We start from the raw sequence: 26,646 nt of genomic DNA, 5'->3' as shown, positions 1-26,646 counted from the left end.
TAGGCAGGTAATTGTGAGTTTCCTGCAATCTGCATTCTGCAGGGGATGGACTAGATAGTCAACCTGTGGTCCTCTAGATGTTCATGGACTACAATTCCCATGAGCCCTTGCCAGATAGTCCATGAACATCTGGAGGACCACAGGTTGACTACCCCTGGACTAGATGACCCTGGAGGTCCCTTCCAACTCTGTGATTGTGTGATCATGTGCCTGTGGATCTGGTGGGTTTTAGCTGAAATGTTGTACAGCCCCAGTAATTTTCTGCCTGCTAGTCTTATGCGCTTAAGGAAAAAAAGAAATGTCTAAGCTGTTGATTTATTTGGAAACATTTGGGTGTCCAAAGTCGATGAGCGGATCAGACGACGTGGTTTATAAAAACCAAAAGTCAAAAAGAGAGCGTAAACCCATTCTGGTCAATGGCTGGATTCAAACATTGTGTTCAGGTGATCCAAACCAAGGTTTTGAGCATGCTGTCTCGCAAGAGATTGTGTGCTTTTTCTCACATGCAAAACAGTAAGTGAAATCCCCTTAGCTGTGGTTGTGTGCTTAGTGTAAAATGCAGAACTTGAAGGCACAGAGATAATTACGAAAATCTCCATTTTTGAAGTAGAAAGCAAGTTCCTTTGGACATGTCATAGGGACAGGGGGACCAATTCACGGAAAACCGCTGGGCCATTGCTCTGCCACACACAATGCCTGCAAGAAATGTGCCACTTTTGATTTGGATGTCCTCCAATCAAGAATTGGTTCTGATGAGAACTGTAAGGACAGCAGGCTTGCATCCTAAGGATCTGTGCCTGCTAGATGGCCTCTGCCACGAAGAATGCACCATGCACAAAACCCAAGGGGTTTCCACGAGTCTGTTGCAAAGCAGTGCACTCCACAGCTGAGGCTGTCCTATGCACAGAGCTTGGATCCAGGCCAGTAACACCAATTCATAAAGTCCTGTGGGCAGAAATGGCTTGCGTTCACATAGCTTGCATGCAGTCAGCAGACTGGTGCTGCAAAGGAATTCCATTGCAAACTGTAATCTTTTTAGTCCAGGGAAACTAAGACTCGTGTTTCTGTCTAGCCAGCAACATGGACTAGATTTTCCAGGTGGTGTGGATAGTCATTATTTGAATGTATACTTTATGGATCACAACTTAGACTTCCTTGTTTCCTTGCATCCACTCCAGCTTGCCACTGCTCCACGGAAGGCTCTCTTCATAGCGCCTGTGACCAGGAAACCGGGCAGTGTGCCTGCCGCCCCAGAGTGACGGGACTGCGCTGTGATACATGTCTTCAGGGGGCCTACGGATTCCCACAGTGTGAAGGTAGCTGTGCCCACCTCTTGGGCCTGCTCCCAAGTAATATGTCGGACCACTTATGGCAGGGGTAGTCAACCTGTGGTCCTCCAGATGTCCATGGACTACAGTTCCCATGAGCCCCTGGCAGGGGCTCATGGGAATTGTAGTCCATGGACATCTGGAGGACCACAGGTTGACTACCCTGGACTTATGGGATTTTGGGCTGTATCAAACGGAGTATCGTGTCCAGATCACGGGAGGTGATGGTACCGCTTTACTCTGCTCTGGTTCGGCCTCACTTGGAGTCCTGTGTTCAGTTTTGGGCACCCCAATTGAAGAGGGATGTTGACAAACTGGAGCGTGTCCAGAGGAGGGCAACAAAGATGGTGAGGGGTTTGGAGACCAAGACGTAGGAGGAAAGGTTGGGGGAGCTTGGTCTGTTTAGCCTGGAGAGGAGACGACTGAGAGGGGATCTGATAGCCATCTTCAAGTATTTAAAGGGCTGCCATGTAGAGCAGTGGTCCCCAACCTGCGGGCGGCGGCCCGGTGCCGGGCCACGGCTCCCTCTCCCCGCCCCCCCCCCCCCCCCCCCGCAGTGAAAAACTTCCCAGGCCACAAGCGGATGAAAATCTGGCCAAAGAAAATCCCCTAAAACAGGAGGGGCCAAACTGTGACTCTACTGATGTCCATGGACTACAATTCCCATGAGCCCCTGCCAGCATAATGCATCTGGAAAGCCACAGTTTGGCCACCCCATCTAAGAGTGGTTTCTCAGTGGAACAGGCTTCCTTGGGAGGTGGTGGGTTCTCCATCTTTGGAGATGTTTAAACAGAGGCTGGAGAGCCATCTGACGGAGAGGCTGATTCTGTGAAGGATCAAGGGGGTGGCAGGTGACAGTGGATGAGCGACGGGGTTGTGAGTGTCCTGCATAGTGCAGTGGGTTGGACTAGATGACCCAGGAGGTCCCTTCCAACTCTATGATTCTATGATTCATACTTACAGCTAATGGCTTCTCTGAAGCCATGATGCAGGACTCCCTTGGCATTCAAGCATGGTTAAGAGCAGTGGCCTTTAATCTGGAGAGCTGGGTTTGATTCCCCACTCTTCCACATGACGCCAGCTAGGTGACCTTTGGCTAGTTACAGTCCTGTTAGAGCTGTTCTTACACAGCAGTTCTATCTAAGGTCTCTCAGCCCCACCTACCTCACAGGATGTCTGTTGTGGGGAAAAGGAAGGAAAGGAGAGTATTTTGGTTTTATAACCTGCTTTTCTCTACCAGAAGGATTCCCAAAGCGGTTTACTATCGCCTTCCCTTCCTCCCTCCACATCAGACACTCTGTGAGGGGGGTGAGGCCGAGAGACGTCTGACAGGACTGCTCAGTCAGAACAGCAATTGCAGGGCTATGACAAGCCCAAGGTCACCCAGCTGGCTGCACGTGGAGGAGCAGGGAATCAAAGCTGCCAGGGGCTCCTGGCCTCGAATTGTGACCCATCAGTTAGTGCATCATCTCAGAAACAACAAATTGCAAATACAGTCCTTTCCCCCTTTAAAAAACCTGCTCATTTATGCTTTTTTCCCCTGTTACAGTGGGCTCTTGTAATCCTGCAGGGCTTGAAGATGCCCATCCTTCCTCGCCGATGGTGAGTACATCCCAAGCTTGTAAATCCTTTAAGACAGGGGTAGTCAACCTGTGGTCCTCCAGATGTTCATGGACTACAATTCCCATGAGCCCCTGCCAGCAAATGCTGGCAGGGGCTCATGGGAATTGTAGTCCCTGGACATCTGGAGGACCACAGATTGTCTACCCCTGCTTTAAGACACACTGAATGTTTGAGAAGCATAAAAAGGGGCAGTTCCACATTACCACCCAAGCCTGAACGACCACCTGTTCCATTTAATCTCCATTCCCAAATGTCTTGGTTCCTTCCTCCTCCACAGAGGACATGTCTACCATGTCATGGAGATCTAAAAGGAACCTTCACCTTCAGAGGCAGCTAACCTCTGCATACCAGGGCCAGGAGACATCATGACGGGAAGGTCTAGGCCTCTGAGTTACTGGTTGACCCCTGTGAGACAAGGAGCTAGACTAGATGGACCTCTGATCTGAGCCAGCCGGGCTCTTCTGGTGTTCTTATGAAGGACTCAGCCTTTATGCCCTGTTGATGGCCCTCCAGAGGAGCTGGTTGGCCCCTGTGTGAGACAGGAGGCTGGACTAGATGGACCACTGGTCTGATCCAGCAGGGCTCTTCTGATGTTCTTATGAAGGCCTCAGTCTCTGTGCCCTGTTGTTGGCCCTCCAGATGAACTAGTTGGCCACAGTGGGAGACAGGATGCAGGACTAGATGGACCCCTGGTCCAATCCAGCAGGGCTGTTCTAATGTTCTTATGAAGGCCTCAGCCTCCATGCCTTCCTTTGGCCTTCCAGAGGAACCGGTTGGCCACTGTGTGTGACAAGATGCTGGGTTAGATGGACTAGTGCTGTGTCCTGCTGGGCTCTTCTGATGCTCCCCTCTTTCATCTTTCCTTTTCAGGTGTCGTGCAAGTGCCGGGCATATGTGGAAGGCTCCTCTTGCGATAGGTGCAAGCCCCTCTACTGGAATCTGACCCCGGATAACCCATTTGGATGCATGAGTAAGTAACCATCCCCTCCACTGGAAGCCTTAAGTCCTAAACTGGCTAATCACAACCATTATCACAATGATGAAAGTCAAATGAGGTTCATGTTTCTCCTCTTCAAATATCAGAATAGCAGCGTATGAACAGCTGACTGGCAGCTGGTCAACAGAATAGCTCTGGAATCCAAGGCTGTGTTAGCCTGATGGTTTGGTAATGGGGCATTACTAAATGCTTTGGCTACAGAAAGGCCCCTTTCCAGCCTAGTGAAGGGCTGCCAGGCAGCTGAGCTGCAGAAGACCTCCTTTCATAGGCTGTGTTGAGCTGTGGCGGGATATAAATTCTGTAAGTTAGAAGGGCTGTCGGTTTTTTTGCGTGTTTGTGGTGACTCCTGGTGTCTTAAAGATTTTGCAGTAAGAAAAAGCTCTCTCAGAATAGCTCAGGGGTTCACAGATCACGGAAGGAATGAGCAGCAAAAGTAAGAACCACCTGAAGGCTTTCGTGTTGCAGAGTTTATATCCCACCTTTTGGCTCTCCTAAGGGCCACCAAGGCTAGGAAATTAACAGACAGCCCTGACCTCCCTCATCAAAACTCACCATCTGAACTAAATGTCCAGCAGAAATGAAGCTCCCCCACTCACAAGACCTTAATAGAGGTGGTCTAATAAGCTAATAGAGCCTCTTGTGGCGCAGAGTGGTAAGGCAGCGGAAATGATGTCTGAAGCTGTCTGCCCATGAGGCTGGGAGTTCAATCCCAGCAGCCGGCTCAAGGTTGACTCAGCCTTCCATCCTTCCGAGGTTGGTAAAATGAGTACCCAGCTGCTGGGGGGTAAACGGTAATGACTGGGGAAGGCACCGGCAAACCACCCCGTATTGAGTCTGCCAAGAAAACGCTAGAGGGCATCACCCCAAGGGTCAGACATGAACCGGTGCTTGCACAGGGGATACCTTTACCTTTAATAAGCTAATAATATAATTTAATGAATAATTTAATTAGGAAAGTTAAATTGTTATCAGCTGTTATTAATGTAACTTCACTGCATGTATGTGCCTGTTGTTACCCACCCCGAGCCTACCAGGAAGGGTTGGCTATACAAATAAAGTTAGTATTATCATCATTATTATTAATAAACATTAAAACATGTGATAAAATGACCTCTTAAAAAAACATTAAAACCAACAAGAAGCCTAGCGTTAAAAGAATGAAAATACAACACGCGTACAAACCAATAAAACCAACGATTGGGCAGGAAAGTCACCGACAGAACGCCAAACAAACCCAAAAAGTCTTCATTCACTGGCAACAAGAGGTCTCTTTGGGAAGAGACTTCCAGAGTCTTGGGGCCACAGCTGAGAAGGTCATCTCCCAGGCTGCCACCCCACTAACCGCAGGGCCTCTGCCGATGACTGTGTAGTGGTTGGGTGAATTCATAAAACAATAGATAAAATTGTAGATAAAATTGAAAAGGTACAGAGGAGAGCAACGAGGATGATCTGGGGCCAAGGGACCAAGCCCTATGAAGATAGGTTGAGGGACTTGGGAATGTTCAGCCTGGAGAAATGGAGGTTGAGAGGGGACATGATAGCCCTCTTTAAGTGGGCTTGTCACTTGGAGGAGGGCAGGATGCTGTTTCTGTTGGCTGCAGAGGGTTTAAACTTCAAGTACAACGATATAGGCTAGATATCAGGGAAAAAAATTCACAGTCAGAGTAGTCCAGCAGTGGAATAGGCTGCCTAGGGAGGTGGTGAGCTCCCCCTCACTGGCAGTCTTCAAGCAAAGGTTGGATACACACTTTTCTTGGATGCTTTAGGATGCTTAGGGCTAATCCTGTGCTGAGCAGGGGGTTGGACTAGATGGCCTGCATGGCCCCTTCCAACTCTGTGATTCTGTGACTCTATGATTCTAATACCTGGTCCTTTGGGTCTGCCAATTCCAAAACCACATAGTGCTCCCAATGTCAGCACCTCGACCGAGCAAAGAGCCCAAAAGACGGACTAACCTTCTGTTTCCTTCAGGCTGCCAGTGCAACACCGCAGGGACAATTGCAGGCGTCGCAGAGTGCCAGCAAGTAAGTCTCCTTCCACGTGCCCGAATCCATTGCCACGTGCCGTGGGCAGAAGCTCTTACCTAAGTGTGTCAGTTCCTTTGTAGCTGGAGACAAGAATTCCAAATCCATTGCAACTATTTCCTTACAGATTGGTATTTTGGTTTCTTCTAGAGCAGTGGTTCTCAACCGGGGGGGGGGGTCGGCACCCCTTTGGGGATGGAACAACCCTTTCGCAGGGGTCGTGGCAGGGCAAGCAAACTGAAGGGGGCATCATCCACACAACAACCTTGCGAGGTAGATCGAGATAGAACGTTCCTCTGTCTGGAACAGCGGAATAGAGCCAGATTGGCATGGTGGGACACGAGGCAGAGCTGAACTGAGAAACCCTGGGGAAAAAACAGGGGTCACTACAACATGAACTGTATTAAAGGGTCGCGGCATTAGGAAGGTTGAGAACCACTGGTCTAGAATCTTTGCAAGATTCTGTGCGTCAGATGACGAGCAACATATTTGTGATATTCTACTTTGTAGAATTTGTGGAATTCTTTCTGGATAGATTGACAGAACTGAACTGAGGAAGGCACATGCCGAAACTTTTTCAGTTTTTCTTCAAGCAAATCCGACTGTTAATTAAATATTTTCACTGAAGGGAGAAACTGCGACCATCTTGTTATTCGATGTTAATTGTAATTAGCAATTTCTGCCGCACGGTAGATCTCTTTGTTTAAATTGTAAAGCAGAGTAATTATTGTGGCACTGTGTGTCCCCTGTCTCCTTTCAGAGTTTTTCCCCCTCTTGTCTTCCCTATTCGTATGCATCTTTAAACCTGAAATACAATAATGAATGAATGAATGAATGAATGAATGAATGAATGAATGAATGAATGAATGAATGAATGAATGAACGCTCTCACCACTTGCTCACAATGTGCCATTGGTCTCTCGCAGGGGGACGGGCACTGTTTCTGCAAGCCCAACACTTGTGGCCGGTTTTGCTCAGCATGCAAAGAAGGATACTTCAACCTGGCGAGCGGGAATTACTTTGGCTGTCAAGGTGCGTCCTTTTCCCTCTGTGGCAACTTGCTCAGGTCACTGCTGAAAGGCAGTGTGGGCCATAAGAGCCGTCTCCTTGAGCTGTGGGGCTGTGATGGAGGGCATCCAGTTGTAACCGTCCAAGGACTGAGATTTCAGCTCGATGAGGATAAAACACTTCCCATTAGGGTTGTATGCTCCGGCGTGCTTCAGCCGCTTCGGCGAGCACTGAGCCAGTTTGGTGTGAGAGCCAGTTTGGTGTAGTGGCCAGAAGTGCGGACTTATAATCTGGCGGGCCTGGTTCGATTCTGCACTCCCCCACATGCAGCCAGCTGGGTGACCTTGGGCTCGCCACGGCACTGATAAAACTGTTCTGACCGAGCAGTGATATCAGCACTTTCTCAGACTCACCTACCCCACAGGGTGTCTGTTGTGGGGAGAGGAAAGGGAAGGCAAATGTAAGCTGCTTTGAGACTCCTTCGGGTAGAGAAAAGCGGCAGATAAGAACCAACTCTTCTTCTTCTTCTTGAAGCCCAAGGCAGCCAGCGCAATGGCGTAGAGGAGAGGGGCAGAGCTGACAGTGCCAGCTGGCGTGCCACCACCACCCCACTCCTCCCCTGCACACCGCGATGTTGGCTGCCTCGGGCTTCTGTGCTCGCGAATGCTGGCAGGGGCTTCTGGGAATTGTAGTCCATGGACATCTGGAGGGCCGCAGTTTGATTACCCCTGCCCTAGGGGGACCCCTTGCCCTTTAATGTTAGCTTTTGACAGACTCCCCTTGTCCTTTCTAGAGCCTTGCTGAGATGTACAAGTGGGGATGAAATGTTACAAAAATTAGGGGCCCCTTGGGGTGAGCGATCCAGGGACATCAAGTGAATGAGAGAAATGGGGGGGGGGGGGTGGTAGGAGCCACAGCTACTGTTAAAGGGCATTGCATTAAATCTGGGATCCATTTTGGCAGAAATTAACTCCTTATCCAAAAAAAAGAAAAAGTGAACATAATACTGAATATGCAGCAATGGTGAAATTAATAGTTCAGCTGAAAAACACATTAGTCACAAAATCTGAAATGTGAAATGTTGAATATAAATGTCCCACAGCAGAAGTAAGTTTTATTCTGGTTTGCAGACCGTCCCAAAAACCTTTCAGGTTAATGAAGGCTGTGTTGGGGAGAAATATTTCCCAATTTCTTAGACTTTGTTATATATAATCACCATTTGATGTAAATAATAACAATATATAATCCTTTTTTTTTCTTTTCTGTATTTCCTTTTCATTATCACTTTGATCTCCAAATATCTGTCTGTCTACTGTCTCCATCCGTCTGTCCGCGTCCGTCCGTCTATCTTCCCTGCCTGTCTGTCTCTCTACCTGTCTGTCTGTCCATCTGTCTATGTGCTATCTTCTTTCTATCTTCTCTGTCTGTTTGCCTGCCTGCCTGCCTTCTGTCTGTCTGTCTACTATCCACCTCCTATCTATCTTCCCTCTCTGTTTATCTTCCCACTCTGTCTGTCTGCCTGCCTGCCTGCCTGCCTGCCTGCCTGCCTGCCTGTCTGTCTGTCTGTCTGTCTGTCTGTCTGTCTGTCTGTCTGTCTGTCTGTCTATCTATCTATCTATCTATCCATCTATCCATCTATCCATCTATCCATCTATCCATCTATCTATCTATCTATCTATCTATCTAGACACAGGGTCAGTTTAGGACACGCTCCGCTCTTACCAGCTGCTCAGGCCGCGTAACAGGACAAAGCACGCAGGGCTGTGTACTTGGGTGGCTTACGCCGCTGATGTGGGTGGCTTAGGATGCCGAGGGTGGTGGAAGGCTTCATGCAGGCGCGTGCCGTGAGACCCACAGGCTGGGCCCTGGAACAGCTCAGGCCCGAGAGGCGATGGGAACAAATCCAGGCAGAGCCCAAAGCCAGCATGAAAGTGGATACAGTGGCCTAAGAATAGCCCCAAATAGCCCCTGCCCCTCCCTTGCGGTGCCAGGCTTTGGTGAGTGCTACTTGAGGCCCCTCGAGTGTCTGGAATGTAAACATGTGTTTCCTGTCCGCAGAATGTCGGTGCAACCTTGGAGGATCTGTGGGGCCGGTGTGCGAAGAGAGGACAGGAGCTTGCCCCTGCCGCCTGAACACAAAGGGCCCCGCGTGCGACCAGTAAGGCAGGCCGCGATAAGCTCAGAGAACGGCCGGGAGTCCTCTGACGTTCTCTGTACTGGGAGTGGGCCGGAGGCTATGAATGGGTCATTTATTCTTCTTTGGGAAATGGCCCTGTTAACCAGGGCAGTGCTTGCATACTAATAGGCAGGAATGTTCATCTGCATGTGTGGATTTTCTTCGTGTATTGGGGGGAGAGAGCAGAAGTTGGGGACGAGGTGAATCATAGAATCATAGAGTTGGAAGGGGCCATACAGGCCATAGAATCATAGAATCATAGTATCATAGAGTTGGAAGGGGCCATACAGGCCATCTAGAATCATAGAATCCTAGACTCATAGAGTTGGAAGGGGCCATACAGGCCATAGAATCATAGAATCATAGTATCATAGAGTTGGAAGGGGCCATACAGGCCATCTAGAATCATAGAATCATAGAGTTGGAAGGGGCCACACAGGCCATCTAGGATCATAGAATCATAGAATCATAGAGTTGGAAGGGGCCATAGAGGCCATCTATTCCAACCCCCTGCTCAACGCAGGATCAGCCCGAAGCATCCTAAAGCATCCAAGAAAAGTGTGTATCCAACCTTTGCTTGAAGACTGCCAGTGATGAAGCTATGACCAGTGGGAAGAGCCTGGAGGAACAGATCACGTTCTCCATCTCTCTCCAGTCTCTTCACCCCCAGCATTCCCAGTTTCGACTGGCTGGGTATTGAAGGCATCCCATTAAGTTCTTTCGAAGTCGGATCTCATTAGATCTTGGAAGCGAAGCAGGGAGACCCCGCAAGGAAGATGCTGCTGAGGAAAGCAATGGCAAACTTTATTCTTCTTTGGGAAATGGCCCTGTTAACCAGAGCAGTGCTTGCATACTAATAGGCAGGAATGCTTTAGGATGCTTAGGGCTGATCCTGCGTTGAGCAGGGGGTTGGACTAGATGGCCTGCATGGCCCCTTCCAACTCTATGATTCTATGATTCTATGGCCTATATGGCCCCTTCCAACTCTATGATTCTAGGATCCTCTGATTCTATGGCCTGTATGGCCCCTTCCAACTCTATGATTCTATGATTCTATGATTCAAACCACCTCTAGTTTTCACTTGCCTTGGAAGTCCCTTGTTGGGGCCGCATTGTAGGGTTTTCAAGGCCAGAGACGGACAGAATTGGAGGGCCGATGCCTGCCTCCGTAGCCACCTTTTGAATGTGGCCCATTTCGCCTAAAAATGAGAATGAGATGCCATTCAGTGTGAAGTGCAGAGTTCTGCATCTGGGTCACAAGAATGAGAAGGGATGGGAGAGACACTTGTGGGTAGCAGTGTGCACGCATGAGATGTTGGGGTACTTGTGGACTGTGAGCTAAATACAGCAGAAAGAAAGAATGAGGTGGCAAAGAAGGCCATTGCAGTCTTGGGCCACGTCAACAGAGGCATCACATCAAAAACACAAGATGTCCTAGTCCTGCTGTAGACCACATTGGTCAACCTGCACTTGGAGTCCTGTGTGCAGTTCTGGAGGCCTCACTTCCAAAAGGACGTGGACGCAATGGGGAGGGTGCAAAGGAGAGCGACATGGATGATCTGGGGCCTGGGGACCCATATGAGGAAAGGCTGAGGGAGTTGGGAATGATGACAAAGTGGTTTATGTTCTACACATCGCTTAGTTTGCTTTTTTATCCTCCCCAGGCCAGCTAGGGACCACTACATCCCTGATCTTCACCACCTGAAATATGAACTGGAAGAGGGAACGACCCTGGATGGAAGGCCTGTTCGCTTTGGATACAACCCTCTAGAATTTGAGAATTTCAGCTGGAGGGGATACACCCAAATGTCTTCCATCCAGGTAGGCCTCGGCCCTCCATCCATTCCCATCCGCTGTAGGGACACTAGAGGAGACTTTACCCATTGTAGATTTCCTGTGAGCAAAGCCCTTCTATAAGGGGGGAAAAAAGGAGAAAAGCCCTATATAGATCATCCTGTGGGATGGATTGCAGGTGGGACTTCTGCCCTATGGCACTGCATAGAATCACAGAATCATAGAGTTGGGAGAGACCTCCAAGGTCATGTAGTCCAACCCCCTGCAGAATGCAGGAAACTCACAACGACCTGCCCACCCACAGGATCCCTAATTCCATGCCCAGATGATACCCCGCCCCAACCAGAATAGCTGGCCAGTCTTGCACGGAAGAAATCTACTTCCCATCCCAAAGTGGCGATTGGCATTTCCCTGGGCATGCAAGGAAGGGTCGCAAGAGCCAAGCACCGACTCAATCCCTTCTGCCCATCTCACCATCTGCCTAAGTTCACAGAATCCCAGTCGAGACAAGTGATGATCTACCGATGGTTTTCAGAGTTTTCTCTTTACGGAAATGCTCTCTTCCCCCTGCAGTTGGGAATCTCTAACCTTTGTAGTGGCCATGAATGTGCGAGGGACCTGTGTTTTGCCCACAGGGTCTCCTCAAGTGGCCATTGCTCTCTGTGGATGTTATCTAGTGAGAGCCAGATTGTTCTAACATTAGATTTAGGAAGAGAAAAGCTGGGCGTTAGGGAAATCCCAGGCCAAGAACATTCCACTGGATCAGCCTCGAGTCTCTTGGGAGACATTGGTTGGCCAGGGATCACGTAAGGCAGGGGTAGTCAACCTGTGGTCCTCCAGATGTTCATGGACTACAATTCCCATGAGCCCCTGCCAGCAAATGCTGGCAGGGGCTCATGGGAATTGTAGTCCATGAACATCTGGAGGACCACAGGTTGACTACCCCTGATGTAAGAGACTGTACATAAACTGGAACTCACACAGGTCTCCTAGGGGCCTAGCATCCCCCGCCTCATCTTCTCCCCCTGTTGCAACTCTCTGCTGTAACTTTCCCCGCTCCTGAAAAAAAAGGGTGAATCCTCGTAACTCTTTCCTCTTCTGCATGTGGCTTTGGTTGTTTTTTTTCTGCTTGGAGAAGGGTAGACGGTTTCTTGCCTCTCTCGGTTCAGGAGAGCATCCGGGGGCTGAGACCACAACGTCGTACTGAGCATGCTGTTCTCTGAAGCCTGAAGTTTAATACTGATAAGGCACTGGCTTATACCAGGGTCTGTAGTTCATTTGGAATTCTGCCACGTAGCTTCGTTCAGCAGGAGAAGCCTTGGAGAATATTCCTCGCTGTCTGTCTTTACTCCCTTAAAATCTCTCCAGGGGTTTTCCGAGGAGATGCTTTGAAGAGCACCTTGAGACACTTTAAAGCTCAATTGCAAAGGGTGCCCATTCCACAATTCATTTGCTGATTTAAAGTTCTGAGATTCAGGAGGTAGGATATTTCTGAGGGTTTTCTGTTTCTGTTTTAGAATGTTTTAGAACATCTGCAGGCCTCTTGTCCAGATTTGCTGGAATCATAGAATTATAGAATCATAGAGTTGGAAGGGACCTCCTGGGTCATCTAGTCCAACCCCCTGTACTATGCAGGACACTCACATCCCAATCGCTCATCCACTGTCACCTGCCACCCCCTTGAGCCTTCACAGAATCAGCCTCTCCGACAGATGGCTCCCCAGCCTCTGTTTAAAAATCTCCAAAGATGGAGAAGCCACCACCTCCCGAGGAAGCCTGTTCCACTGAGGAACCGCTCTGACTGTCAGGAACTTCTTCCGGATGTTTAGACAGAATTTAGAATCATGGAGTCACTGAAGGGAACCAGGTTGCCCCCATGTCTTCTGGGTTGGATCTAAAGAAAAAGAAGAGTTCGTTTTTGTACCCCACCTTTCCCTACCAGAAGGAAAGTGGCTTACATTCACCTTCCTTTCGCCAAAGCAGGCATCCTGTGAGGTAGGTGGGGCTGAGAGTGCTCTGACAGGACTGCTCTGTTAGAGCAGCACGGTCAGGGCTGTGACTAGCCCAAGGTCGCCCAGCTGGCTGCATGTGGAGGAGCGGGGAATCAAACCCGTCTTGCCGGATTAAAAGCCGCTGCTCTTAACGACGACACCACACTTGCTTGTCCCCGCCCCCAAGGAGACAGAATAGCACCTTTACTATAAGAAGAAGGGAAGATGGTTTTTGCCATCCACTTTACCCCCAGAAGAGCCTCTTGTGGCGCAGAGTGGTAAGGCAGCTGTCTGAAAGCTTTGCCCATGAGGCTGGGAGTTCAATCCCAGCAGCCGGCTCAAGGTTGACTCAGCCTTCCATCCTTCCGAGGTCGGTAAAATGAGTACCCGGCTTGCTGGGGGTAAATGGTAATGACTGGGGAAGGTACTGGCAAACCACCCCGTATTGAGTCTGCCATGAAAACGCTGGAGGGCGTCACCCCAAGGGTCAGACATGACCCGGTGCTTGCACAAGGGATACCTTTACCTTTACCTTTTGCCCCCAGTGGTCTTCCTTGGGTACACTAGTCCCCCAGGGAGCTGCAGTTCAGTGAGCTCTTTGAGTTGCAGCAGGAGCAGAGAACTGGAGAAGTCCCAATCCACCAACTTCTCTCCACTGGTGCTGTTTTTGGATCTTTTAAGATCAGTGATAGAATACGAGCCTTTTCAGTTGTCAAGGAAAAACAAAACGCCCGCCTGGTTTTTATCCATAAGCACTTCTGAAAGTGTTGTTGTGAGGCTCTCGTGTTCCTGAGAGTCTCGCTGCCTTCCTAGTAAGTCCTCGGAAATCCCAAAGAGGTCCCCACAGATGAGCGACTCTGTGCCCCCGAGTGGGGGTTCAAGAGCAGAACGGGAAGCGAAAATGGCCCTGGGGCAAGCCAAGCAGCTGCTCCTTGGTGCTACAAACCAGCCCTGCAGGAGTGACTCAGCTCAGCCATGCAAGACATGAGTTTTGGCAGACCCACTGCTTCCTCTTGAAAACTGTCAACAGCGTGGGAAAAGAACGTAGGTCAGCTGATATCAGTTACCCTTGTGGATGAAGAATGTGAATCAAGAGAGCCCTGGAGCTCTGGCAGGGTCTCTTGAGCAGCCATTTCCAACCACGGAGGTACTTCTGAAATATTGTTCAGGCTTCGCGCTACCAGGAAGTGATGTCAGCTCCTTGCCACGCCCCCTGGAAGTGACATGAGCCAGACACTCCCATCAGAGAGAGCGGCTGCTTTGGATTTTGAAGTTGGGGGTAGGCTTCTTAGCTGCCTACTGGCCCACTCACCAAGATCTGGAGTGGCCCAGTGACGCTGCCCCAGCCTCACGTACATGGCTACGGCACAGGACGCATTCCAGCCCATGGCAGCAGCAAGCAGCGTGGGGCTGGGCTCTCAGCAGATCACACAGAGTGAGTCGATGCAATGGCCAGGATGAGTCCTTCAGTAACTCAGGATTAGGGTTGCAGAGTCAGTCAGTAGTCTAAAAACAAAACTCAGGCAAGGCATAAGAAGAAGAAGAAGAAGAAGAGATGGTTCTTATATGCCGCTTTTCCCTACCCGAAGGAGGCTCAAAGCGGCTTACAGTCGCCTTCCCATTCCTCTCCCCACAACAGACACCCTGTGGGGTGGGTGAGGCTGAGAGAGCCCTGATATTACTGAAGAAGAAGAGTTGGTTCTTATATGCCGCTTTTCTCTACCCGAAGGAGGCTCAAAGCGGCTTACAGTCGCCTTCCCTTTCCTCTCCCCACAACAGACACCCTGTGGGGTGGGTGAGGCTGAGAGAGCCCTGATATTACTGAAGAAGAAGAGTTGGTTCTTATATGCCGCTTTTCTCTACCCGAAGGAGGCTCAAAGCGGCTTACAGTCGCCTTTCCCTTCCTCTCCCCACAACAGACACCCTGTGGGGTGGATGAGGCTGAGAGAGCCCTGCTATTCCTGCCCGGTCAGAACAGCTTTATCAGTGCCGTGGTGAGCCCAAGGTCACCCAGCTGGCTGCATGTGGGGGAGCGCAGAATCGAACCCGGCATGCCAGATTAGAAGTCCGCACTCCTAACCACTACACCAAACTGGCTCTCTGTGATAAGTCATCACACGTTAAATGATGCAAAATTACACAACCCCCAGCAAACTATATCAAACTGTGATCAAACTGTGGCTCTCCATATGTCCATGGACTACAATTCCCATGATCCCGGGCTCCAGTTTTTTCACCCCTGCTAGACACAGTAGTACAGTCCCCAGTGATTTTTTTAAGTCTCTTGCCTGCGCAGAAAAGCCTTCTTGAATCATCTTTTGAATGAGGGCGGAAGCCTTCTTGACCTCCCTGGGCTGGCCGTCCCACAAAGTGGGGGCCACCACGGAGAAGGCAACGTATGGGCAGTGGTGGATTTTGACCATTTTCAAGTCGGCCCCTGCAAAAGGCCCTGCTCTCCTGCTTTTGACGTCTGTTTGGATGCAGCCCTTGTAGGTGTCAGCCAAGATCTCCATCTCTTTCTTGGCACGCCCTCTCCTTTCCCCTCTCAACTTCCTTTCCCTGGCCCTTTGGCTCTTGGCTGCAGAGTGTGCATTTCCAGCAAGGCTGGAGTGACAATTCAGGTGGACTGTCCTGTAGTCAGAGAGGCATCTTTCCCTTCCCTTTGGCCATTCTGTGGCAACAGAACGGGGCTGGCGCGACCCCTTCTCTGCTTTGGCATGCTGGTTATGGGGACAGGCGTCTGGGCGTGCGGTGCTTTGCGCTGGTGGCAGGTGATGGTGGAGGTGATTTAAGGTGTGCTCTGCTTGTCTCCCCTTTCTCTCCCACCAGCCCAAGGTAGTGGTGACCCTCAGTGGGACCTCCCCTGACCTCTTCCGCCTCGTCTTCCGCCACGTCCGCCCGGGGCCTGCCAGTGTGGAAGGGAGGGTCTCAGTCCTTGAGGAAGGAAAGTTTAATGTTTGTGGCAACTGTAAGTGCATTTTTCGCTTTGGGATTCAACCTACCCGGCCCCCCTCTTCCGAAATCGAATCCACGAACGGACCGTCCCTTTTCATTTCGGCAAAGCGGCCTTCCTTCCTTCCTTCCTTCCATCCCCCCCTCGTCAGAAAGCTCTGCCACCCACATTGCAGATTGCGGACCCCCGCGAGCAGCGCACCCCTAGGAACATGGTCAATTGCTAAGGGGAGGGACCGTAGAAGAAGCAGGCAGAGAGGCAGGAAGGTAGGGTGGGCGGCTGGCTTGGCACCTGTCCTGCTATGATTTGCACCCAGCACGCTTTTTTTCTTTTTGGCCTTTTTCAGAGGAAAGTCAAAGTCACCGTCCACGTGCAAGAAGAAGAGCTGTATCTCTTCCATGTTATCCTGAAATATGTGAATTCAGGAAGTGCCACGGTGTATGGCAAGATCACGGCTTTTCAGCCACGAAAGAGAGGTAAGGACCCCCTCCAGATCTCATTCCACCTTCTCTGCCATCTACCACTCAGCCACTTGGATCGCTGTTCTTCCCTGAGGAGTCTTCTGGCCTGCCGCTTGTATTCCTTGCCTCTACTGTAGCCTTTCTCAGCTTGTTTACTCTTGAGAAACCCCTGAAATATTCTTCAAGCTTCGAGAAAACCCAGAAATTGGGCGATCGTGCAGAATGTGGTTGGGGAGCATAGTTGGGTACATGTCCACCCGGGGCCCCTCCCCTCCCCACCCCTTCCAGGCCCATCACAGGCTATTTTGGGAGTGGGAGGGGGGTTGACATTCCCAAATCAACAGAACAGAATATATTTATGTTGAGTGTAGATGTATGTCTGAAAGACAAGGAAAGTACAGTTTCGGTGTGTGTGTGAAATGCCATCAGGTTGCTTCCAGTTCACGGAGACCATATGAATTAGTGTCCTCTGAAACATCCTATCATTAACAGCCAATCTCAGGCCTTGCAGGCTGATGGCCGTGCCTTCCTTGAGGGGATCAATCGATCTCATCTTGGGTCGTCCTCTTTTCCTGTTGCCTTCAACTTTTCCTAGCATTGTTGTCCTTTCCAGTGATGTTTGCCCTCATCATGTAACCAAAGCCTGATAGCCTCAAGTTTAATTAATTAATTAAGATTTTCATACCCCCCCTTTCCATACAGCTCTGGGCAGTTTAGATAAAATGTCGTAGAATACCATATATACTCGCATATAAGCTGAGTTTTTCAGCCATTTCTTTAAGCTGAAAATGTCCCCCTCGGCTTATATGGGGGTATTAAAAAAAAACAGCTTCCAGACAAGACAGGAGGGTGGGAGACAAGTACACTTGCCTGAAGAAGTAGAGACAGGAACAGCAGATACGCAGCAAGCCTGGGAAGGAAAGAGCAGCCTCTCCCCCTCACTGCCTTAACGAGGCTAGCACGAGGCTAGCACGTATTGCAGGAAGCTCTGCAGGAAGCTCTGAAGCCTCTGTCTCAGAGGGAGAGCAGAGAGCAGGAAACGCCCCTAGAGGAAGGAATAAAGGCAAGAGGGATCAGAGGGAAAGAGGAGGAAGGAGGAGGATGGGAAGAAAAGGAAAAAAAATCCTGCCCAAAACGGGGAGAGGAGGAAAGGAGAAAAAGCCACTATACAAACACCACCCTCGGCTTATATGTGAGTCAATAAGTTTTTCCAGCATTTTGTGGTGTAATTAGGTGGCTTATATGCAGTTCGGCTTAGATACGGTAGTTACATAGAACATTATAACAATATGTAACAGATAACAACCATAATACAACATGATAACCAGAACAGTATTTTAACAGAACAATAACACTGACAAATCCCTGGGTAGGTTCGATTGTTCAGTCATGGGAGGGGGCATCTGTGGGGCGGCACCAGCAGATGTTTTGAGTTGGTCGGCCTCATGCAAATGCCTGGTGGAGGAGCTCCCTCTTGCAGGCCCTGCGGAACTGTGGAATTTCAGGCAGGGCTCTGATTTCCTCTGGGAGCTCATTCCACCAGTTGGGGGCCGGGACCGAGAAGGCTCTGGCCCTTGTTGAGATTCAGCGCGGTTCTCTGGGTTCTCGGTTATGGAGGCCAGCCGTTTGATGGTCCCTGCACACCTCGATCTCAGCTCTGTTTTGCAAGCCCTGTGGAATGAGGTCCTGCAGGGCTCTGATGTCATTCGGCAGAACATTGCACCAGGCCGGAGACAGAGCCAAAAAGGCCCTGGCCGAGGAGAATTTTATTTCTTTACAGCCAGGTATCCAAAGCAGCTTCAGGTTGCTAGACCGTAACACTCTCGGGGTGGGGGGGATGTAGTGGGAGAGGTGACCCCGTAGATACGTAGGTCCTGGACTGTTTAGGGCAATATTTCTCAACAAGAGTTTCTTGATGGCCTTGAAAGGGCTTCTCATTTGGGTGGGAGTTCATGTTTTAACATTTATTGGGTGATATGACCATCTATATGAGCCTCTTGTGGCGCAGAGTGGTAAGGCAGCAGACATGCAGCCTGAAAGCTCTGCCCATGAGGCTGGGAGTTCGATCCCAGCAGCCGGCTCAAGGTTGACTCAGCCTTCCATCCTTCCGAGGTCGGTAAAATGAGTACCCAGCTTGCTGGAGGGTAAACGGTAATGACTGGGGAAGGCACTGGCAAACCACCCCGTATTGAGTCTGCCATGAAAACGCTGGAGGGCATCACCCCAAGGGTCAGACTGGACTCGGTGCTTGCACAGGGGATACCTTTACCTTTACCTTTTATGACCATCTATGGTCATGTCAGCCCACACTCTCCTCCCTAAATGGCCAGTGATGGGCCTGGAGGGGGGGGGAAGGGGAGGGGCCCCGGGTGAGCGTGTCCACAGCTCTGCTTCCCAACCATATTCTGCATGATCGTGCCTTTTCTGGGGTTTCTCAAAGCCTGAAGCATGCTTCAGGGGGTTCTCAAAAAAGCTGAGAAAGGCTGGTTTAGGACTCTAAAAGTTATGACCAAAGCATCCAGAGTTGATCATACTAAGCTACTCGTATATGTGGAGTGTCGTGCCAGGTTCCTCTTAGTCATGAGAATCACAACTGGGGAAGATGTTGTGGACCTTGTAATACGCCAGGTTCGAATCCCTGCTCTGCAGTGGAAACTTGCCGGGTGACCTTGGGTAGGTCACACTCTCTCAGCCTAACCTACCTCACAGGGTTGTTGTGAGGATAAAAATGGAGAGGAGAACAACGTGTCCTGCTTTGGGTCCCCCAATTGGGTATAAATGGAACTAATTAAATAAATAGCTCTTGCCTGTAACTTAGGATATCATGGGGAAACGCCCATGCCTTAAAGCTGCCACCTTGAACCCCGGGGAAAGAAAGGATGTATAAATGTTTTAATAAATAAAAATATGTAGGTGGTGAAACTTAGATGTAATTCGCTACAACTTTGCCTACCTATCCCCCCCCCCCCCCGGACAAAGACAGCCTGGAAAGTATTATTGGCACTAACTTCTGGGTGACAATGACAGAAACTGACGCTGTTATGCTGCCGCTAATTTATTAATAGTTTTTTTTAAAAATTGGATATAATGTTATTGTTAGCGTTTAATGTTTTGCTGTTGTTTTAATGGTTTGTTATTGAGAAATTGCAATTTATATATTTGTGTCCATTGTAATTCATTTTTTAATGGGGGCTTTTAACTGGACATCTGTAACCTGCCACGAGCCTGCTTGGGAGTAGTGGGGAACCAAAATAATAATAATAATAATAATAATAATAATAATAATAATAATAATAATAATAATAATAATAATAATAATAATAATAATAATAATAATAATCCGTGAGCCAGTCTCAGAAGGGCTATTTATAGGTAAACTCCCAGCCTCATGGGCAGAGCTTTCAGGCTGCATGTCTGCCGCCTTACCACTCTGCGCCACAAGAGGTTCTAAGGGCGATTTAGAAAATGAAATAATAATAATAACAACAACAACAACAACAATAATGATGATGATGATGATAATGATAATAATACTAATACCCTCCCAGTGTGTGGTATGCCAGGAGCTCAAAACGCAAAGGAGGGGAGCAGAATATAGGATAGAGGCAAAGGAAGAAAAAAAAAAACAAGCCTTAAACTATCGACCCCCCCCCCAGCCAAAAAAAAAACAATAACTCACCATGGAACTAATTAGAGAGTTCTGTGTGTTTCAATTAAAAAGTCTTTCACAAGAGTAGATTAAAGGATCCTGTTTTTTTCAGGTTAGCCTAGGGAAAGATTTTGACTATTGTCTGAAGATTTTACCCCCCAGCTCTCCACTTAAAGGAATAGAATTTTAAGGCAACAGAATTTAGGTTGATCCTGAACTAGAGGGCGGGGGGGTGGGGTGGGTAGGGGGAAGCATTGGATGCAAAGATCGGATTGCAAGCCGAATTACCGTTGGCTGAACGCGCCAACGGTAATTGTTTGACTGTGTTTCCTTGCGTTGGCTGTGCCCAAACTTGCTCGATTGTGAAATGTCACGTGGGGAGGCTGCTTAGCTGAACCGAAACAAAGGCTGCCTCTCAGGGAGGCCGAGGAACCGTCCTCCGTAAAATGATTTCATCAGGAATCTGGGATACCGAAAGAATGCAGTAGAAATGCAAAGGCTCGTTGCCTGTCTCCTGTCTGCAGTTGTGGCAACGGCAGAAACGTTTGATTATTTATCTACGCCCTCCTTGTTTTTCCCTGATGGGGACCCAAAGCCGCATCCAGTTCCATTCTCCTCTCCTCCGTTTTCCTACAACCCTGTGAGGTAGGCTAGGCAGTGGAAGTGCTACAGGCACCCAATCACCCTGCGAGCTTCCATGGTAGAGGGGTCATTTGAACCCGGGTCTTCTAGATCCTGGTCCAATACTACCCACTACGCTCTGTAGGCTAGACTAAACTAAATTTTGGAGAGCTCTCACCAGGGTTGTCGGCTCTGGATTTTGAAATTTGGCTGGGGGGGAGGGTGGAACCTGGAGAGGGCGGGGCTTGTGGATGGGAAAAGACCTCCCCAGTAGCTGCACTGGTTACCAGTTGAATCCCAGATCAAGTTTAAGGACTTGCTAATGACCATTAAAGAGCCTCTTGTGGCGCAGAGTGGTAAGGCAGCCGTCTGAAAGCTTTGCCCATGAGGCTGGGAGTTCAATCCCAGCAGCCGGCTCAAGGTTGACTCAGCCTTCCATCCTTCCGAGGTCGGTAAAATGAGTACCCAGCTTGCTGCTGGGGGGTAAACGGTAATGACTGGGGAAGGCACTGGCAAACCACCCGTATTGAGTCTGCCATGAAAACGCTGGAGGGCGTCACCCCAAGGGTCAGACATGACTCGGTGCTTGCACAGGGGATACCTTTACCTTTACCTTAATGACCATTAAGGCCATATGTGGTCTGGGCCCAGCAGACCCGAGGGACTGCCTCTCTGCCTATATGCCTCAAAGAGCACAACGGTGAACCAATTCCAAATTCCTAGTGAGCCCAGGCCCCAAGGAAGCAGGTTTGGCCTCAAGGGGGGCCAGGGCCTTCTCTGTCCTGGCCCCCACTAGATGTAATGAGCTCCCAGGGGAGATCTGGGTCTTGCCGGGACTAGCACAGTTCTGCAGGGCCTGTAAAACAGAGCTTTCCCGCAAAGCCTTTGGTTGGGGCCAGAGAGTTAATAACACCTACTGGGCCCTCCAGATCCCCCCACTGGATACATCCCAGGGAAATGCTCAGTCTGACAACCTGTTAAGTTACGGTTCAGCGTTCCAGTGGTTAATGGTTGATTGTTTAAAGATGTGGTTGCAATTTGACTGAACCGAACTTTGGAATATGTTGTACTTTGCTATACACTAGAACACGTATACTGAGCCATATTGTTAACCTCCCTGAGTCACAGGGGAGGGTGGTATAGAAATGCAATAAATAAAAAAATAAATAAATAATATAATGCCCTAGAGCAGGGGTAGTCCACATGCTGGCAGGGGCTCATGGGAATTGTAGTCCATGGACATCTGGAGGACCACAGGTGGACTAATTCTGCCCTAGAGCAGTTGTGACCAAACTGGGGCTCTCCCAATGTCCATGGACTACAATTCCCACGAGCCCCTGCCAGTACTATGCTGGCAGGGTCTCATGGGGATTGTATTCCATGCACATCTAGAGAGCCTCAGTTTGCTCACCTCTGCGTTTGCAAGGCAACGGACATTCAGAGGTGGCTTGCCATTGGCTGCCTCTCTGTCGCCGCCGTGGACTTCCTTGACGGTGTCCCATCCGCACACCAGCCAGGGGCAACCCTGCTCAGAGTCGGTTATCTGACAGGACCAGGCTAGCCAGGGCTATCCAGGCAGGCCAGGTTTCAAAATCCTTCACTGAGGCTTTTTGGGATATAGGGTACCTCCAAAGAACAAACAGGTCCCAGCATCTTACGTATCCAAGTATAGCATCCCAGATACGTTCCACCGTAATATGACTCGACCACCACATCTCTGAATATCGGTCCACATCTCTTGTTTCATAGTCAGAAGCCGTCTCGGTTAGAGGTGTCCGTTTGTTGTTCTTTTAGTTTTGTCATTTGGCCTGTCCAGTCAAGTCTGTCTCCTTTCTCTCAGTCACGTACACATAGCGGAAACCTCCCTCTTCTTAGTGCTGTTGCCTCACATGGCTGTGGCGTGTATTCATCTCCCCCTCCCCTGTTTATGTCACCAGTGTTACATGTGTGTTTGTGTGTGACCTTCACATTGGGGATACGGTGTGTTCATGATTCACTTTACCAGCTTGGGGGGGGGGTAGCAGTCTAGAGCAGGGGTAGTCAACCTGTGGTCCTCCAGATGTTCATGGACTACAGTTCCCATGAGCCCTTGCCAGTAAACACTGACAGGGGCTCATGGGAATTGTAGTCCATGAACATTTGGAGGATCACGGGTTGACTACCCCTGGTCTAGAGCAGTGGTCTCTAGTCTGGAGAACCAGGTTGGATTCCCTGCTCCTCCTCCACATCTGGGCGACCTTGGGCCATCCATCTGGGTGACCTTGGGCCGGTCACAGTTCTCTCGGAGCTCTCTCAGTCCCGCCTACCTCACAGGTTTCCGGTGCGGGGAGAGGAAGGGTAGGTTTATTGTAAGCCCCTTTGGGTCATAAAAGGTAGGGTTCAAAACGTCCCAGCGGTTGAAATCCTGAATGTGACAACATGAGCAGGTTCATTGTGACAAACGTGTCCCCCCGCTGGTGTGCCTTCTTTCCATGGATTCAGTAGAAATCACAGATTGTTACATCGAAAATAGCCTCCCAGTTAGCTTTTGGGACTCATGCTTGGAACCAGGTTGGATCGTGACCCCCTCCAAACCTGACTGAGAGAGCCAGCACAGTGTAATGCTTAAGATCAGTGACTCCTAATCTGAACAATCAAGTTTGATTCCCCACTCCACCTCCATAAGCAGCCAGAGGGGTGACCTTGTGCTAGTCATGGTCCTGTTAGAGCTGTTCTTGTGGAGCAGTTCTATCAGAACTCTCTCTGCCTCACCTACCTCTCAGAGTGTCTGTTGTGGAGAGAGGGAGGTTTGATGATCAGAAGCCCCTTTGAGACTCCTTCAGATGGAGAAAAGTGAGATCCAAACCCCCCCCCCCCCCCCAGCTCTTCTTCTTCTCTTCTGGGTCAGAGATGGCCGTGACCCCCTCCAGACCTGCCTTTTTGCTTTCCCTCCTGCAGGTACCGAGCAAACCAAGCCGATTGTGTTTGTCCCCAGCAAGGAGCCAGCATTTGTCACGGTTCCTCGGAACAGCTTCGGGGAGCCCTTTGTGCTGAGCCCCAGCACGTGGTCCCTGATCATTGAAGCAGAGGGGGTGCTGCTGGTAAGGCCCACGCTCCTCTTTGTCCCTCCTCTTTACCCCAGAAGAGCAAGGAGAACAATGTCTTGACCTTTCGGACTTTTCGGAACTTTGTTTCAGGATTACCTGGTCTTGCTGCCCAGCTCGTACTACGAGGCTCGTATCTTGCAGCTGAAGGTTTCGGATCCTTGCACCTACAACCCACCTCCCGAGCAAGCCGGTCAAAAGTAAGGCCTCCCTTCCAAGCTCTGTCATGATAGGGACAAGCAGAAGGTGGCCTTGAGCCCTAAAGACACCCCCTCTACCCAGGCAGTGCTGCAATTAATAAAAAGGAGCACAGCTTCTACCCAGGCAGTTCTAGGTGCATCGTGAGATTCCATCTGAAATGTGCAGTGCAGTTCTTTGGTCTGCTATGCATCTCATATCCTGGAGCACAGTAACAAGAGAGATGCGTTTCTCTGTCTTTTTGAAATTCAGCAGTGTGGGTGGCAGAGGATGCTTGCTGATGTAACAAACTGAGAGCCAGTTTGGTGTAGTGGTTAGGAGTGAGGACTTCTAATCTGGTGAGCCAGGTTCGATTCTGTGCTCCCCCACATGCAGCCAGCTGGGTGACCTTGGGCTCGCCACGGCACTGAGAAAACTGTTCTGACCGAGCAGTGATATCAGGGCTCTCTCAGCCTCACCCACCCCACAGGGTGTCTGTTGTGGGGAGATGAATGGGAAGGTGACTGTAAGCCGCTTTGAGACTTCTTTGAGTATAGAAAAGTGGCATATGAGAACCAACTCTTCTTCAGTAATATCAGGGCTCTCTCAGCCCCACCTACCTCACAGGGTGTCTGTTGTGGGGAGAGGAATGGGAAGGCTACTGTAAGCCACTTTGAGTCTCCTTGGGATAGGGAAAAGCGGCATATAAGAACCAACTCTTCTTCTTCGTCTTCAAATCACAACTGGTTTTGAGTTTGAATTCATATCTGGTTGGTCATCCAAGTTGCTGCTGGGGGAGGAGTGGAGAGTAGAGGCGTAGGGGCTTTTCCACACTTTGGGTTTGTTCCTGATTTTTGTGGCAGCTGGAATGGAAACACTGGAATGGATTTGGGTGCAATAGGAATGGAATTGGGTGCAATATTGGGTGCCTTCGCTGTGAATTTTCACACTTGAACAGGCAGTTTATTTTCCTCTGAACATGCCTTTGGGGAGGAGGATGTTCAAGGAGGGGGGGTGCAGTTGTCATTGACAGTGTTCAAGCTCCCCCACCTTTCTTTTAAAAGGGCACTAAAATATCAATTATAGTGATTCTGTGAAGGGGTGGCAGGTTACTGTGGATGAGCGATAGGGTTGGGAGTGTCCTGCATAGTGCAGGGGGTTGGACTAGATGACCCATGGGGTCCCTTCCAGCTCTATGATTCTATGATTCTATGACTTTGGTTTTCACCAGCTGCTGTTTCAGTGGCTCTCTGAGACCAGCCTGTATTTGACTCAACCAGATGCCTCAAGGCAGAAATGATTTCCTTTCTCTCCTTTCTAGCTGCCTCCTGTACAGGTACTTGCCTATGGAGCAGTTCCCCTTTGGGTCGGGCGAAGACGCCGTGTGCAGATGGGACAACAATTTACCAAGACCCTGTCCCAGAGAGCAGGTTACCCTTTCGTACCCTGAGATGGTGTTATGCAGCGGCAGTGATGTAAGTCGATCCACCGTCACAACTGAATCCAAATATGCCTCTGTGGTCTTTCTCTTCTCTTCAACCCTCCCTGGGAAGACGGAATGAACCTCCTTGGTTTTCCATAAGAGGAGAGAGAAGTTACAGAAGCATGTGTCCTACAGAACTTAATGGGATGTACTAAGGATGGCCTTATGAACCTCTTGTGGCGCAGGGTGGTAAGGCAGCCGACATGCAGTCTGAAGCTCTGCCCATGAGGCTGGGAGTTCGATCCCAGCAGTCGGCTCAAGGTCGACTCAGCCTTCCATCCTTCTGAGGTCGGTAAAATGAATACCCAGCTTGCTTGCTGGGGGGTAAACGGTAATGACTGGGGAAGGCACTGGCAAACCACCCCGTACTGAGTCTGCCATGAAAACGCTGGAGGGCGTCACCCCAAGGGTCAGACATGACCCGGTGCTTGCACAGGGGATACCTTTACCTTTACCTGCTGGTATTGATCAAACTTTCCCTGACTCTGTGTGCTTTTGAGATGGCCCTCGTGGAAAGGGCACACAGAATAAAAAATTGTGCCGGAGGCGAAATTTGAGACTAAAATGACGCTACCTGCTAACTTCTTTATTGTGTCCACTCATGTATTTTACACTAACATGCCTGCACTTCAGTGCTGGTTTCTACATAGAATAGAATCATAGAGTATGGACATTTGTTCCCACAGGAATTAACTGGAAGGGATATCTGTATATGGGCTTAACAAGCCTCTCCATCCGTTCCAAGACATCCTTGATTCTTGCTCCAGGTGGACAGCATCATTCTTGAGACAAGAAGTCCATTAGACACACTTTGGCTTCTACCCCTCTCAAGAGGGAATCCCCAATTGCCAGCATGCGTCTCCTAGTCCTGATACACTGGGAAGCAGAAGAGCTAGTCCTCACATGCACTGGGACCTGTGAAACTCCTTCTGAGCTTCAGGGGAGCTGGGGAATAGCCCTGAACATTCATAGAATCATGCTGTTGGAAGAAGCCATGGAGGCATCTGCTCCAAGCCCCTTCTGCTCAATGCAGCCTAAATCAGGGGTAGTCAAACTGCGGCCCTCCAGATGTCCATGGACTACAATTCCCAGGAGCCCCTGCCAGCGAATGCTGGCAGGGGCTCCTGGGAATTGTAGTCCATGGACATCTGGAGGGCCGCAGTTTGACTACCCCTGGCCTAAATCATGCCTGATAAGTGTTGGTCCACTTAGTGCTTGAAGACACCGGTGAAGACAAGCTTACTGCCCCCCTAGGCAGCCAATTATTCTTACGGTAAA

The 26,646-nt window shown here is 49.8% G+C and overlaps 1 protein-coding gene across 1 annotated transcript in view; it reads left to right on the top strand.

The window, feature by feature from the left end:
* LAMA5 (laminin subunit alpha 5) overlaps positions 1-26,646 on the top strand; it is a 232,468-nt gene that overhangs the window by 121,100 nt on the left and 84,722 nt on the right. The window contains exons 16-26 of the mRNA XM_077335780.1: positions 1,179-1,316; positions 2,878-2,930; positions 3,822-3,921; positions 5,920-5,972; positions 6,899-7,004; positions 9,039-9,138; positions 10,821-10,977; positions 16,241-16,370; positions 23,563-23,705; positions 23,802-23,908; positions 25,207-25,360. Coding sequence (XP_077191895.1) covers positions 1,179-1,316; positions 2,878-2,930; positions 3,822-3,921; positions 5,920-5,972; positions 6,899-7,004; positions 9,039-9,138; positions 10,821-10,977; positions 16,241-16,370; positions 23,563-23,705; positions 23,802-23,908; positions 25,207-25,360 — 1,241 coding nt within the window. The remainder of the gene's footprint in view (positions 1-1,178; positions 1,317-2,877; positions 2,931-3,821; positions 3,922-5,919; positions 5,973-6,898; positions 7,005-9,038; positions 9,139-10,820; positions 10,978-16,240; positions 16,371-23,562; positions 23,706-23,801; positions 23,909-25,206; positions 25,361-26,646) is intronic.

Source organism: Paroedura picta, chromosome 4 (assembly GCF_049243985.1).
Source record: "Paroedura picta isolate Pp20150507F chromosome 4, Ppicta_v3.0, whole genome shotgun sequence".
NCBI classification, from domain to species: Eukaryota; Metazoa; Chordata; class Lepidosauria; order Squamata; family Gekkonidae; genus Paroedura; species Paroedura picta.
The sequence above is the reverse complement of the archived record's forward strand: the minus strand, read 5'-3'. Positions and strand labels throughout refer to the sequence as shown.